At 48.1% G+C, this 16187-nt stretch overlaps 2 protein-coding genes across 6 annotated transcripts; both read left to right on the top strand.

Annotated features, from left to right (window-relative positions):
• The first annotated feature begins 76 nt into the window (after positions 1 to 76).
• On the top strand, positions 77 to 1935 carry LOC117583822 (beta-1 adrenergic receptor). The gene is made up of 3 exons (XM_034272411.1): positions 77 to 453; positions 510 to 851; positions 969 to 1935. Exons 1-3 carry the CDS (start codon positions 97 to 99, stop codon positions 1893 to 1895), a joined length of 1626 nt encoding a protein of 541 aa, XP_034128302.1. The 5' UTR covers positions 77 to 96; the 3' UTR covers positions 1896 to 1935.
• A 536-nt stretch (positions 1936 to 2471) lies between these two features.
• On the top strand, positions 2472 to 9920 carry LOC117584449 (sphingomyelin phosphodiesterase). Of its 5 annotated transcripts, XM_034273402.1 has the most exons (8): positions 2472 to 2848; positions 6527 to 6687; positions 6756 to 8076; positions 8146 to 8354; positions 8415 to 8709; positions 8764 to 8949; positions 9412 to 9475; positions 9513 to 9920. In XM_034273402.1, exons 2-7 carry the CDS (start codon positions 6588 to 6590, stop codon positions 9467 to 9469), a joined length of 2169 nt encoding a protein of 722 aa, XP_034129293.1. In that variant the 5' UTR covers positions 2472 to 2848; positions 6527 to 6587; the 3' UTR covers positions 9470 to 9475; positions 9513 to 9920. The 5 variants fall into 5 exon arrangements, with proteins under 5 accessions (XP_034129293.1, XP_034129285.1, XP_034129277.1 ...); XM_034273394.1 differs by having other exon boundaries at positions 9412 to 9920; XM_034273386.1 differs by lacking the exons at positions 9412 to 9475; positions 9513 to 9920 and adding an exon at positions 9166 to 9364.
• Positions 9921 to 16187: the final 6267 nt, after the last annotated feature.

Raw genomic sequence — 16187 nt, 5'->3', positions numbered from 1 at the left:
TAGCCAGAATAAAACCCCATATCTGGCGTTTCCACAGTTCTGATGCGAAAGCTGGCGCGCAAACTGGTTGCATACTTGTGGGCTGCCCAGCTGGAAATGGCGCTTCTGTCGTACACTTGGAAGCAGTTGGAGCTGTACCTGAAATGGGCCTTGGGCAAGAACAACACCACGGTGGCGGAGAGCCCTGCGAACGAGCCCTATCCGGGCATATTTGTGGAGGATCTCAGCCAGTTGAATCGCCTCAAGCGGAATGCCTTTATGTGCGTCGTGGGCTCCCTCTTTCTGATGGCACTCTTTGGCAATCTGAGCACCATTTATGTGAACACTCGAAGGAAGCTGCGTCCGTTCTTTCGTGCCTGTCTGCTCTCGCTGGCCTTCTCCGATCTCGTTTCGAGTGTGTTCTGCAGCGTCTCGTACATGGCGCAATTCCATGCGGAATATCTGCAGTTGTGGGTGAGTTTTGAGTCTAATCTTTTGGCAAACATTTCTTGCATGTTTCCCCTCCCCAGACCATTGGCGGCTTTATGTGCAAGTTTGTGCCCTTTGTGACCACCACATCTTTGCTCTCTGGCAGCCTGACACTCGTGGCTATTGTGTCGGATCGCTACCTGGCCGTGATGCGGCCAGTGCTGGGCTTCTGGAATCCTGACATTCGCTTCAGCTGTCTTATCGTTGGCCTCATCTGGCTGTGCTCCATTGGCGCCTCTGCGCCACTGATTGGCATCTACAAGCACCAGAAGATCTATCTGCTGGAGATGGAGCTGAAGCTGCAGACAACCGACGAAGGGGAGACCGATGAGAGCCTGGAGGTAACCGAATTGGAGCTGGTCAGCATGTGCCTGGCGGGCAACGTAAGTCGAAGGGCAGAATATCTGCACTACGTGGGGATCTGGGTGATTACGGGGATTATTATCTTATCGCTGAGCGTGGGAAAAACATTCATGCATTGGTTCTTTGTTTATGCGCAGCACAATGAAGGCCTCATCTACGTCATATTGTTCGCCCTAATCTTCCTGCCCTGCATCGTGAGCTTCCTCTGGCTGAACGCGGTGATTGCGCGGCAGCTGTGGGTGCTGCGCCACTACCATCAGCAGCAGCAGGACACGCAACAGGATCAGGCGGGACAATTCAAGTCACTGCCCGCCAGCAATGGGGATCTTCTGATGCCCTCGACACTGGCCAGTGCAATGGGTGTGGCCCTGCCGTTTGTCATCGACAAGCCGCCTCTGCCCTCAGTGCCCTCCAGCCCGCAAGCGGCAAGGAGCAACACGAATGAGGCGCCACCACCGAGTGGCATGGGTCCAGCTGCACAGGCTCGCGAGGCACGCCATCGACGCATGGTTGTCGTCGTGATCCTCATGATGGCCGTCTTCATCTGCCTGCGCCTGCCCGCCTGGATCTTCCTGATCATGCGCCTGTACGGCTCCTACTCGGATCCCGTCGACTGGCTGCTGTACTTCAGTTTTGGCATCATGAATCTGCTCAGCTGCGCCCTGAACCCGCTCTTCTACACCTTCCTCACGCAGACCATTCGCACCGTTTCCCTGCTGAAGCAGAAGACCAGGGACATCCTTTGCTGCCGCCGGTCGGGTCGCGGCCAGGACGTAGCCATGCCCACGGAACCCTCGGAGCCAGCCAAGCCGTTCAGCCTGGGCTGCTGTTGCTGCTGTTGCTGTGGTCTGCCACAGCTGACCATCACCTGGCGCTGCCAGCCCGCGCGCAATCCGCCAAAGACCAGCGCAGTGCAGGAAGTGGAGCCATCTGCCCAGCGTGCAGTTGAGTTGGAGGCCGATCCGAGCAGCCTGCAACGTTTCTTCAGCTTCAAGCATGACGTGTTCACCGTCTACAATCGGCGCGACGATTCCCAGAGTGCGTCAATCGAGTCCTCCGCCTGATAGGCCAGCGTCATAAATCACTCGAGTGCATTGACACAGGCTGGGGGCCAGAGATTATTGATTGATTAATGTTCCAGCCCCGCCCACTGCTCCGATCCAGAATGATTGTCACGGCCGCTGATAGCTGCATATGTGTGCAAATATATACATAAACCTCAACTCATTAGAACTCTGAAACATTTTTTAGCGTTATTCATTTGAATTTCGGTGACTTAATAGGCCAATTAGCTGGTTACTATTCACATGTACTTCCGATTGCTAAACAATAGTAGAAAAATTTCCATTAGAGATAAAACATCAGACTAACTAATTAAAAGTCAAAAGTTATTCATGCAGGTCGCCGAAAAGCTAAACGAAATCACGCTCACTCTCATACTCTCTGCTGTTATTGTACGGTAAACCAAAAGCTTTCTCACTCTCTCTGCATCACATATGACGCCGCTCGCTCTCTCTCTCTGTCTGCACAACATACTGCCGCGCGCTTTCGCTCTCTCACTCTCTGGTGCGCAGATCATGAAACTTTATCAGCAAGCTCGGCTCGAATGTCACTCTCTGGCCATCCCATAGCATTATTTCCGTCTGTTCGTGGCGGCGGTTCACTGCGAACGAACGGTTTTTGACTCTTCTCAGCGGAGAAACGCGTTTGGGCTTCCATTGAAGAGACTCTGTCAAGCGGGTGAAATCTACGACAAAAGCAACAAATAAAGCAGAAACAACGCGTTTGTAAAGTGCATGCCAAAAAAGAAATATAAATACGAGTGTACTTGTTGTATGGTATTGTATTGCATTGTGTGTGGGTAGTAAAAGCTTAAACTAAACACATGAAACGTAAATAAATGAGGCCAATCAACAAAGGAGAGTCGCGAATTATGGCACAATATTGTCTATAAATAAAGTGTACCCGCCAAAGCCAAAGCAACAGAAAGGAAAAAGCGAAACAGAGAAAGATAAAGGTAAAGAAATAGAAAACGAAAAGCCCAATCCCAAGCCCAAATCAAAATCCAAAGAACAAAAGCAGGCCTCAGTGCAGCAGCTTCGGTTCGGTTAGCGGTCGCTGTGGGTCAAGTCAAGTGAAGAACGAAAGTTCGCCGCGTCCGTCGTTTAGCCGGTGAGATTGTGTTTGCACAAAGCAAAGCAAAAGCAATATTGATTGTAGGTGAATTTTTTTTGGACAGGTATGTAAGTGCGGGAAATCCAACAAATCCATTGAGCTGCATTGAGCAGGTGTTGGTGGCTGTCAATATTTTGGTTTGAATCGGTTTCTGTACAAACCAGTTGTGGTAGTTTTCTTACTGTTTTTTACTGTTACACATTTCGTCAGAAACGCAGGAAAAACACGTTTGCGCATTTCCCTTGGCGGTGTATCGGCGCTTGCCTCTTGCTACCTCTTTTCCCACCTCCCCCTGACTGGGACTGTCACGCATGCGCCGCAGACTGGAGATTTTTCTGAATTGCTTGCAAAATCATGAGTTATGCTGTAAAGCTGTCATCTCATCCGTCTGCACTTTGTTTCACTTTTCTTCTCTCTCTCTCTCTCTCTCTCTCTTCTCATAAATATCCCACTCTTTCGCTCTCTGTATTGCCCTCTCTCTCTCTCTCTCTCTCTCTATTGAATTTGTATTCATTTGGCATACGCAAGACTTCTTGAGCGGCTGGTTACGCAGCGCTTTCATTAGTTTTGTCCGTCTTTGGCATATTCTGTGTATCTGTGTGTCTGTTGCTGTCTCTGTTTTTGTCTCTGTTGCTGTTTCTATTTGCGTGCAGTTTGCTGTGCGTGTCAGGTATTCGGCGGGTGCATATTTAATTAGCTCTTGCTAACCAAAACCAAAAGCAAATAAATAGGCCAGTGTTTGGTCATGACGAGGCTATTCCAGTGAGCATCTACATAAGCGCAAGCTCGCATACGAACTCGCACGAATACCGAAGCTTGACCATGAATATCAATCAATAATAAATCCCAGAAATTTCGAGGTGTGGATTTAAGATCAACGAAGAAGAGAGAGAATGGGGAATAGAGATCGGATCAGACATTTGCTGATTAATTTGCCACACTTTACATTGTTTTCCGTAGGACGTGCCTTAAATGTTTATGGCGGCAGTGGAACTCATTTCTTCCTTGGCTGGGAACCCACTCAAATATCATTTGAATGCAATGCTGTTCAGAACTAAAAGCTCTCTCAGCTTCGATTGGATTCCCTGACGTGCTTTTCATTGTGAAATCCAAGCACACATACATAAATACATAAATAAAGGCATTTCTGGAAAACAAAAGAAACTTACTTTCGTTTTCATTTCATTTCCATTCCATTCCATTTCGTCTCCCTTCCCACGTAGGGGTCGTCTGCCATCTCTCTCCTAATTATTATAAAACAAGAAATGTTCATTAAATCATTACATGCAGCGTGACTGCCTGTCTGCCTGTCTGCCTGCCTGCACCGTTATACAATAGACTCTAAAAAAGACAGAGGACAGAGTCTGAGATAAAAGCCAAACAAGCGTTGGGTGTGGGTTGCGGGGACTGGCTGGTTAGCACATTCCGGAGTAGAGTGCGGGCACGATGCGCGCGAGAGAGAAAGAAGAAATTATACGAGCATTATCAAAAATATAATTTCTAAAGAAAGTGAAAGTTTTCTTTTTGGGGAGCGTACAACATTTTTGACTTCTTTTTCTTTTGGAATTACCGTTGCGCCGGGAGCTGATTTCATTGTGCCTTGCCCCGGCCCTTCGTCTGCTTCGTCGGAGCCTTTCCTCGGGTTGGAGAGTGGGGGAATCGTGCCCTGAATGAAGACGACGACTCTGAATGGGAAAGGAAAGCTGAGAACCATCGGATGCAGATGTTGTGCCAAAAATCCACTTACCGACCACGTGCTGCCAGCCATAACCGATACGATACGTAAACCGGTTCGCCCCAAGAAACATTTATAAAAATAAAACCAAAAACATTTACGCGTTTGCTTAGTTTTTTGATAGTTTTGTAATGTCTTTTGTTGGCCCCGACAGCCTGTTGGGGTTCAAGCATTTTGTTGCCTCTAACTTGACCTGCATTCAGCTGGAAATTAGTGCTGCCCCCCCCCCCCCCCCCCCAGTTCCAGAGCAGTGCCTAACCTTGTCCACGAAACGAGTTTTGCAGTGTGTTAATAATGCATATTTTTAAAGTGAAGTGAACCCTGTGATCTGCCTGAGCGACACTTTCGGTTTTCGCACAAATCGCACAAGATGGTAAATAAAAAGTTTTTGGTTTTCATTATACACCGAGACGATGACGATTTCACTCCGAGGAGAGGCCAATGTACCCTAAGCCGCAGACCCAACCACAGTCCAAGTCACAGCCCCAGCCCCAGCCCCAGCCCCAGTCCCATCCCGCAGACCAGAGGCTCAACTGTTTCGCTTTGTTTGTCTGGGCAGCCCAATAGATGAGGCCAAGAGGCACTTTAAGGCATGTCTGGATGACATCCACGGTGATGGCATTGAGCTCTGCTGAAGGTTGGCTGGAGGCAAACGAATCAATTTGCCTTATTTGTTTGTTTTGATTATACGAGCTGTTGCTGCCTCTATGTTGTTGGCATCGTGTCATGTGATACTCATAGCTGGCAATTGAATGGCATAAAAAGATGCAATTTAGCTTGCTCGTATTCATAAAAGAGGAGCAGCAGCTCAAGGGACTTAAATGAGATATTTACGCTGGAAATATTCGTGAATTTGTCACTCAGTTAGTGGCATAGCTTGAGCTGTGTACAGCCGTCCAATCTGTCTCCAATGCTGATAAGAATGTTGTTGATTTATGTGCCGTAAGCATCTCCGCTCTATTATTCACACTGATAAGTGCTGGCAGCTGCTTGATAACCCCTTTCTGGGCTCTCTGCAAGCGCTATAATTAAATAGTTTAAATCTTATTCAAAGCGCAACTATTTGTTTTCTACAAATAGCGGGAGCGAGCTGCTGATAACTAGAAACTGAGTAAAACAATAAATAAAACTGACAACCCACCAGCCAGTGCTGCACACAAAATAAAAGCACGCGAGTCATGGGGGTCCAGTGAGATACAAATGTATCTGTCAATCCAAATAAGAGCGCTGCAACAATTTCATCTAATGTTGCATGGAGGCGTCAAGTGGTGGCAGTTGCCTGGCTACCGATGATGCTGCTGCGTGCCCCTTGTGCTGCGATGTTGTGGGTGTTCTGCCACATGTCTGCCATTAGCAGCTAACGAGATTTTAAGTGCTGTCAAATGCTGATGAAAGGCAGGGCCACACATAACTACAGATACCGATACGCTATAGGGCAAATGTTTCAGGACTTTGATTGGGCAACACACCAGCAGCAGGCAGCCATTTCCTTAATGCTGCTCTTTTATTTACTCTTTAAAAAACACAAAAGCACAATTTATGTTACGACAGCCGCAAAAGTTATTTACGATCCCCCCGTTCAAGAAATTACATAAATTGCTTCACTTTTTACTGGGTCGACAAACTGAATAAACGTAAAAAGCAGGAAAAAGAAACTGCATATAAAAAGCCGAAAAAGCTGACGAAGGAGCAGCACTCCTCTGCTCATAATGAAACCCGTTTAACATACAATAATGACTCTTCCAAATTGTTGTCTCTGCTCTTTGGGTATACCCTCGGATGTAGGTCAAGCCGACTGCTGTGGAACTGGCCGATCCAGAGGCAGAACGTCACCAGCCCAGCAATTATGACACAGCAGCCACCATGGCCGAGTCCCAGGGGAAACTGCAGGCTCATCGCACTCATGGCAGTCGCTCTGCTTGCAGTTCTAACGCTGCTGCCAGAGGGTAAGTGGAGCACCTCTCCAACAATTGGGAGATCGCTTTTCTAACTGGAATTCCAATTCCACTTGCAGCTGGAGCACTCCCCTTTCTATTCCCACGCTTCAGGCCGCAGATAAACTGGACGCAGCCGCCGCTGGAGCGTTGGGTGATCGAGGAGCAGCCGCGCAGCATTGAGCCGCACCTGGATCTGGTCAGTCATCCGAATCGCACCCACAGTGCGGCCACCTCGGGCGATGGCTCGGATGCAGAGTTCCTGCAGCGGCTGGTCAACATCAGGCACAATCAGACGTCCACGTCCCGCATGCTGTGGTACGATGTGGGCTCTGGGGACGGGCTCGTGTATCCGCCGTTCGTGGACAAGGCACTGAAGCTGCTCAATCTCAAGCAGGTGGCATTCGAGATCGAGAACAGTGTCATGTCAAAGGTCACGTGCACGGCCTGCCGCGCCGGCTCCGGCATGCTGCAGCATCAGATCCAGTCGGGCAAGACCGACGCGGAGCTGATCCGCATGATCTCGGACTACTGCACCAATCTGAACATCCAGAGTGCCCGCGTCTGCCAGGGCGTGGCGCAGCTCTTTGGCAGCGAGCTGATCTACGTGATCAAGCGGGTGAATCTCAGTCCCGACGAGCTCTGCAGCTTCATCATTGGCGATGGCTGCGGCGATGTCTACAATCCGTATCACGAGTGGGAGGTGATCTTCCCGCCGGTGCCCAAGCCGCCGCGTCTCGCCGATCTGCCCATACCCATGGAGGCGGCGCCCTTCTTCAAGGTGCTCCACATCTCCGACACCCACTACGATCCCCACTACGCCGAGGGCTCCAATGCGGACTGCAACGAGCCTCTCTGCTGCCGGCTGAGCAGCGGAAGGCCCGCCACTCCGAATGCGGCCGCTGGCAAGTGGGGCGACTACCGCAAGTGCGACACGCCGAAGCGAACGGTGGACCACATGCTGGCGCACATTGCCGAGACGCACAAGGACATTGACTACATCCTGTGGACGGGCGATCTGCCGCCCCACGATGTGTGGAACCAGACGAAGGAGGAGAATCTGGCCATCATCAAGGAGACGGTGAAACAGATGGTGGAGAAGTTCCCCGGCATTCCCATCTTCCCGGCATTGGGCAACCACGAGAGTGCGCCGGTGAACAGCTTCCCGCCGCCGTACGTCAACCAGGTGGACATCTCCATCAGCTGGCTCTACGACGAACTCGATGTCCAATGGCGCCGCTGGCTGCCGCAGAGTGTCACCCACACGGTGCGGCGTGGCGCCTTCTACTCGGTGCTGGTGCGCCCTGGATTCCGCATCATTTCGCTGAACATGAACTACTGCAACAACAAGAACTGGTGGCTGCTGCTCAACTCCACGGATCCAGCCACGGAGCTGCAATGGTGAGGCGGGAAATAAAGGGAAGAAAGTCCCACAAGTAATTGTAACAAATATCTCTTGGTATCTTACAGGTTCATTTACGAGCTGCAGAGTGCAGAGTTCTCCAACGAGAAGGTCCATGTCATAGGCCACATACCGCCCGGGCATTCGGATTGCCTGAAGGTCTGGTCGCGCAACTTCTACAAGATTATTTCACGCTACGAGAGCACCATCACGGCACAGTTCTATGGCCACACGCACTACGATGAGTTTGAGATGTTCTACGATCCACACGATCTGAGTAAGGAATGATCTACCGATCTGCAGCCTAGAGAATATTTCTAATCTGTTCTGTTTGCAGATCATCCCAACAGCATTGCTTACATCGGACCTTCTGTGTCGCCGTACTACGATCTGAATCCTGGCTATCGCGTGTACTATGTGGATGGGGATCACGACTCGACGACGCGTCTGGTCATCGATCACGAGTCCTGGATAATGAACTTGAAGGAGGCCAATCTGTACGGCTACCCCATCTGGTACAAGCTGTACACAGCCCGTGCGGCCTACAACATGAAGGCGCTGCGGCCCAGCGATTGGAACAATCTGATCAACGAACTGACCAACAATCAGGAGCTCTTTGAGCTCTACTACAAGTAGGTGCCAGTGCGCTTTAGTAGTTGTTTCGTGGCTGATTAATTATTCAATAGATACTACTGGAAAAACTCACCGGCGCGGCCCACCTGCGATGCCGAGTGCAAGAAGCGGCTGATATGCGACTGCAAGAGTGGACGCTCACACGATCGGAAACACTTTTGCACGGATGTCGAGTCCAAGATCGATGAGGAGTCCTCCAAGTCGTGGAAGTCGTGGTTCTATCGCGGACTGACCAATTCGTATGTACAATTCGGTTAATCCAAAAGTGTTCTCCTGGTGCTGGACTTTGCATTCCATTCTGTTTGTTTGTTTGTTCGTGCTCTACCATTTCCGCTTGCATTTTACTTTTAAAACACGATAAATAATCAAGTTAACATATTTTACTTTCTACACTGGTGTGGCTCATGCAACAATACACAAAATAAAACCAACAAAAACTAAAACCTCAGAAACAGCGAGGAGGAACGGACAGCCTCCGGGCAGGAGCAGACAACTACGGAGCTATGGTCTCCGATTGATGTGGTTGTGGTTAACATTGGTGGTTGAGATACACGTACTTATGCCTACAGATACGCAAATACTTATCTAATTATGATACTCACTCCGATGGTGACACGATTCAATTGACAATAAATGATCGAACAACTTAACTCACACATCTGCCCGACAATCCACTCTCTATCTATCCCGAATTCTCGTAGCTATAGCCTGCTCTCCTCGATCACCTATCTGCCCAAATATCTGCTGGGATATCGCTGACCTGCTGAGCGGCTGAGCTGCTGAGCTGCTGAGCTGCGCCCCACCCAGAGAGTCCATCGGCAAAGTCAATGCAAAGTCCACGCGGATGCAAAAAGCCTACTGAATAAGTTTACTATGTGATAATTAGTGCTTAGAACTTAGCTAAGAATATTTGTACTCGATGTCGCCGTCACACAGCCCACAGTCCACTGCTCCCCAATCCCCTACGAAGGACAAAACTGAGTCAATGAGAAATAGTCATTTAAATTTAATTGAACGAATCGTCGTTGATCGTCGTTGTTTTTTGTTGTTGACGTTTTGCTATTGTGCATTGCATTCGCTATTGTGGGCGTGGCAGGGTTCGCCTTTCTGCGTTATGTTGAAATTGTTGAGCAAATTATTGTTTAATTCTGTAAATTGTAATGAGTTTTAGGGCTTAACGTAAATAAAGTGCAATTAATTTAGTTATAAATTACAGTTTTCACTTTTAGCTCAAGTAATTTAAGTTTGAATTTTCCGCCAGATTCCGACAGTTCTAGTTGCTATAAGCACACGCTAGATGGCGCATTACATTTATGTTGGCTTCAGCAAAAAAACGCCAGGCAGGTGCAGTGTTGTAAAAGTAGACGTTTAGGAGCCCAGTGACGCGCCACCTGGCGTACTTTTGCTGCACTTAAACCAATCGAAGTTTGGCGGAAAAGTTTAAATATTTGGCTGTGAATCCACGAAAGTTTAACGGAAGACTCTATTAATGGAAGAATTAAACCTGTCGCTTCTCAATACCTTTGTTAATCTTGTGACTTGCCCAAGTAAATGTTCCTGAGTGTTAGCCTTTTGTTTAGTTGCAAAGTCAATTGTTTCATTTTCTTTGGACTCCAAAAGGAATCTCTGCCTTGATGGCCAGATATCGAGACTTCAATTGATTTCCATCTACTGCACCGTGTGGCATATCCTTGAGATGGCGCTCCCTGCCACCACTTCAGCGCGGATGTGGATGTGGCGTGCGTGTTTTCCTTCATTGGCGATAAGACACGCAGGGCAGCGCGGTCGACGTCATCAAGCGGTGCTTCAAGAGGGGGCTGCCAGTGGGTCGTTGGTCGTTGGTCGTGTGAGTTGCTGTAGCTGGCTGGCTAGTCATTATCCCTTTGTCACACACAAAGACACACCCACACGGCGGCAGAGGCAGCCAGGCAGCATCAAGGCAAGCAAAACAATTCCGTTTACATTTCCCACAATCTAACTCCACCCACTCTCCGGCACATGCAAATGGTCCTTTTTGCCGCTTTGTTGTATACCCTTCCTGGTCCGGCAGGGTACGTTCTCTGAGGTAAGTAAATCATTTATTTCCATGGGAATCATCTCCTGCCTATCTGCAAAGTGTATTAAAAGCTTCTGCCTGCGGGCATGTCCCTATGCTGCTTGTCCTTTTTGTTGCTTTTCATACTTTCAGGGGGGAACGTTGGGAACCGCACATGTGCATGTGTGTGCGTGTGTGTACCCCGAACAAACAATCAAACAAACAAACAAGCAAGCAAGCAGCACTCCCAAAAACAACACAAAAAGAGCAGCAGCAACAACAACAACAACAATGCAATGCGTGCAAATTTTTAGAAAAATATAAAAGCTCATCGCTGGTTCAAGGAGGGCTGCAATGGTGGCATGGGGCATTATCTCATGTGGCAGGCACGATGTCGCTCTTAAATGCCGCTTAACATATTTGATTTTTGCTGCTTCCGGGTGCGACTCCTCCCCCTAGCCATTCGCCATTTTTTGTTGGCAATGTTTGTTTGGGTTGTTTGATTGTTGCTTTTGTTATTGCTGCTGCTGTCAAGTGGGACTATAAATTTGCATTTCGACATGTCGCACATGCTAACCCATTGATGGCCCATCAACGCTGGGCTGCAGCGGAGTCCTTTTAATGCCCCCAAAGGTAGGCAAGAGATTATTATGGAATATTTTTCGTGGGTTTCCCCCATAAGCTTATGAGGTTACCATTGTGTGGAAAGTGCTGCCAATGGGTTAAGACTTGTCGCCCTTTTTTTGGGGACTGCCAAAACACGTTTTAAAATAAATCATCGCATTTATTATTCTCGCTGTTTGGTTCTAGTTCCGCTGCTGTTCCCGCTGCCTCTCCAAGTTTTTATTAGCTACGCATAATTGCTGCGGCAATAAAGTTGTTTCCTCCTCCGTGCCGCTGGCCCAAAGCTGAGTTTTGGGACGGGAACATGATCGTGGGCCAACAGGGGGACACATTGGACATTGGACATTGGAACGTGGCGCGTGACCCGACAACATAACGACATTTAAGTGGCCGCAGGAGCAGCAGCAGCAGCAGGAGCAACAACAACAACAACAACCACAGCAGCAGCCATATCAGCCATGGCCAGTATGCCACAGGGGGCGCTCTGAGGGGGCGTGGCTGAGACCTTGTTTGCCAACATGTTGCAAAAAATTGATGCCATTGCTGATGTGCTTTTTTTTGTGCTGTGTCACTGCTGCTGGTGCTGCGTCTGCCTCTTGTTGTTGCAGCTGCACCCACTATTTATTGTTACAAGAAAATGGGGAAAATCTGGCTAGCGGGCGGGGGAGGGCCATAAAAAATACCAAAATTCTGAATTTGCCACAAAATAAACCCTTTCAGTGGCGCTTTTGAATAGATTTGAAAATGAATTTTAGCAAAAAAAAACTCACAAAAAAGGAACATCAAAGGTGGCAGGCCTGCAGGCAGAATTCTCATTTAGTTTTTAATGATTCTAATTACTTTGCAAGCTTAAAGTTCAAGGTTTTAATTTCCATCAAAGCGCAGGTCTTGCAGCCTGTCAGCAGATGTCCTTTGTCGGTTGCTGCTGCTGGCTGCGGAAAGAGAATCTTGTTTAATTACTGAAGCAAAATCATGTCAATGGAGAGGATGTCGCCGGACTGCGAGAGTCCTGAGAGTCCAGCAAACGAGCTTCCAGCGGTCTGAAGCCCCAACAGACAGCTTGTCAGGAGCAGGCCCAAATGCCATAGTCGCTGGCGGGTTGGTCACTTTTTTTGCCATTGCCATTGCCATTGCTGTTGTTGCTGCTTTTGTTTAAATTTAAATTCTGTAAATAAATGTGCATGAAAACAAGCAGCGTGCCGGCCATGCTTATGGCCAAGTGTGGAGTGTGACTGCAGTTGGCATCGCTGTTGGCCACTAAACAAAGGCAGGCACCCGCCCAAACCTGCCTGTCCACTGCCAAAAAAACACACACAGAGCACACAATGGGAGGACAATTGGGCAGTGACTGGCTGGAGGAGTCGTTTTATTTTTGGGAATGGGAGCTGTCCTGTGCTTTGCCGGAGGAAATGTGTGCAGTTGCCTGAATATTGAATTTAATGAATAATTACTTTATTCAAATGAGCACCCACAATGAGGTGAATAAATCATTGAATGAATAATTATTCTATTGCAAAAACAAGAGGAATACAATCTGAAATTAGTTGAATATTAAATATTGTTACGCGAATTATTACAACTGAATTATTATTCGGTTTATTCTTATCTAATTATAGTTTCCACAGAGCCCTTAAAGGTTCTTTCTACTTGTCGTTAATTCAGGGACATCTTTCCCATTCCCCCATTGGCATTACCATTTGCGATTGAACGCCTTGAGCACAATGTTCATCCGATGTAAGCTCGTGCCCAGCATTCACAGATCTCTCCATGTCATGCCTCAATTGTTCCCAGCATATTGTGCCACACACAGCCAGCCATCACACATATGTGTGTGTGGTGGCCACCTTTGCAGTCAAAAAGCAACCACAGCAGCGAATGGAATAGGAATGGCAAAAAATAATCATAAAGATGGGTGCAAAAAAAACAACGTGGGAGTGGGAGTGGGAGTGGGAGTGGGAAATAGTAGTTGTAGAGATAGAAGAGGAACAACAACAACAAAAAAATCTCAGCTGCAAATGACTTGTATGCCATTGAGATAAACCCGAAATTTATTTATTTTTACCATAAAACCCGAATGCAGTCAAGGCACCAAAAGGGACTTTAGGGTTTTGGCCATTGTGTGTGTGTGTGTGTGTGTGTGCGTGTGTTCCCCTCCCCCCCCTCTTGTATTTGCGAGTGTGTGGCAGGCAGTTTTGGTGTGGCTGTATTTGTGTTTGGGCTTTCAACAGCAACCAACAATAGCGATGACGATGGCAACTAACTACAAATCCGTAGGCAATTAATTTAGCTGCAAAACCTCGAAAAATACAAAGCACTCACACACACACACACACACACACACACACACATCCATATTTACATTTGTATTTGTGGCTAGGGAATTGGAGGCTTACACTCACAGAAAATAGGCAAAAATTTGAAATGGGGTGTGTGGTGGGGGCAAAAGCGCCTACGTCGACGTCAGCGTCAGTCACTGGCAACAAAAAAAAAAAAAGCAAAAAGAAAAGAGAGGAGAGGAGAGGAGAAGAGCAGCAGCAGCAGCAGCAGCAGCAGAAAAATAAGAGAGAGAAAAAAAGGAAGAGGGAACTTTGAATGGAAATTCAATTGAGTGACATGAAAATGGAATTTTTCATATTTCTTTGGCTGTTGTTGTTGTTGCTGCTGCTGCTGAGCAGCGAACTGAATGCAGAGTGAAGCAACCCGTGTTTGGCTGCCAGAGGCACATCACAAACAACTTTGTTGTTCCTTCCACAACAACAACAACAACAGCAGCATCAGCAGCAGCAGCACAGAAGGGAGAGTAACAGTGTAACGAAGTGAGTAATACCCTTTTCAGAGCACTTCACATTTGATACAAATTTAAGCAAAACTAAAAGAGAAATGATTACTTTTCTGCCAATCATCATACCCTCTTCCAGGGTATCAGGCAGCAAGCCAGCAGGCAATGGCAGCAGCCACATCCAGCTCCTAGCGGCAGAGAGTCCTGCCTGTGATTCTGTCCCGTTCCTGTCACTTTCTCTCTCTCTCTCTCTCTCGGTCGCTTTGAGCAACAGCATCACAAAAAAAAAGTTTGCTACTGACATTTTCATAATTAGGTATTCAAAATCTTTAATAACGGTTACTCTGGCTGGTTGTTGCTGCCGCTGAAATCTGCCAGTTGCCAGTTGCCAGTTGCCATTTCTGTGGCGCCACACACACATTTTAGTTATCTTTAGTTATCCCCAGCTCGTACAGTTGCTGTGTGTCTGTGGGGCATAGAAATGTGTTGTGTGGCAGCAGCTTTGCCACATAAAGAGATGTTTTGGCTGCTGCCACTGTCATAATCTGTCTTTCAAATGATTCCTTTGGGCTGCTTTTCGTTCTGCAAACTGCAACTGGATCTGTGTACGCAATTTCTAGGATTTTGCGAGTCCTTTCGAATTAATTCTGATATTATTTTGTATAATTTGTATTTAATATTTTTGCAGAGATTCTTCCATATAATTGCAGCTGTGGGAGCGCTTCTGCTTTCAGCAACTATTTCCCTTCTTGGCTCTGCCTCGTCAAATCCTCGCCATTGTCCACATTTCAGTTGCAGCTTTTTTACGCTTTCCACTTTGCACGCACAAAAAGCTAAAGCCAAGACAAGACAAGTCCTTTCTTGGCTATTCATGTCCAGGCCAGGACAGCACGGCACGGCACGGCGCGGCACGGGACAGGACAGGACAAGACAGGCTGGAGCTGAGAATTGGCGCCTCCCAGGCGGCCTGTCACTGGCGGCGACAATTTTAGCGCGTCTTATCCGTGGACAGGCCAACCGCTGGGCCTGCAGACGGCATCCAACAGTCTGCTGTCAGCCGCGGGAGGGGTAGCGCTTAGCCCTGAGGCGACATAATGAATTCCCCAGATGAGAAGAGTTGAGCCTCAAACGATTTGGAGCTCAACATTGCAACTGGCAATTGGATGGATTGGAAACAGGGATGGACTGGACAGGAAGTGGGAGTGGGAATGGGAGTGGGTGTCGTATCATCAACAGCATCTTCAACAGCTGAAGCATCATCGCTCGCCATCGCCATTACCATCCTCGATGGAGTGTTATCTGCTCGCACTCAGTTGGCAGTATTCCCATGCCCCCAGGCAGTTCCCATCTTCCCATACTTATTATCAAAAGTCAGTCAATGCCACAGACAACCACCCACCCACGCACACACCCACACGCACACACACATCCCAAACAAACAGCTTCATTTTGACCTCCTGCCCTAAAGGACGCCGCAAAGTGGGTGGCTGGCTGTCTGAATGGCCCTGGGGGTGGATTCTGTGCCCCGACTTTCACTTTGTTTGCTGCTGAATCGGCGCTGAGCAAACAACTTCTTTATCGGAACGAAGCACGCCGCCAGCAGAGATAAACACGCGGAGGCAGGCGCAATGGCAACATCCGCAGCAGCAGCAGCAGCAGCAGCAGCAACAGCAGCAGCAACAATATGTCATACATTGTTTAAAATAAAAATTAATAATTCAATTATGCGTCAACAGTCAGCGCAAACAGTTGTTTGCCACCATCCCAGTGCTCCTTCCTTCCTCGTTTTTTTGTTCTTTCCTTTTTTTTGCGACTGGCCATTTGGGAACGAACTTGGACACGGCCCGGCCGCAGCTGTTCCCTGCCGATGTATGCCGCTCCAAATTGCCGTGATTTCATTCAATTTGTCGCAGCAGCAGCGGCAGCAACGGCAACAAATGTTGCCACTTGCCAGTCGGCAGCCAACGCGGCCCCCAAATTGTTTTCGTTTCTCTGTCTCTCTCTCTGCGTCTCTTTCCGTTTTACTTGTGCGAAATGCG

This window comes from Drosophila guanche, unplaced genomic scaffold (assembly GCF_900245975.1).
Source record: "Drosophila guanche unplaced genomic scaffold, DGUA_6, whole genome shotgun sequence".
NCBI classification, from domain to species: domain Eukaryota; kingdom Metazoa; phylum Arthropoda; class Insecta; order Diptera; family Drosophilidae; genus Drosophila; species Drosophila guanche.
The sequence above is the reverse complement of the archived record's forward strand: the minus strand, read 5'-3'. Positions and strand labels throughout refer to the sequence as shown.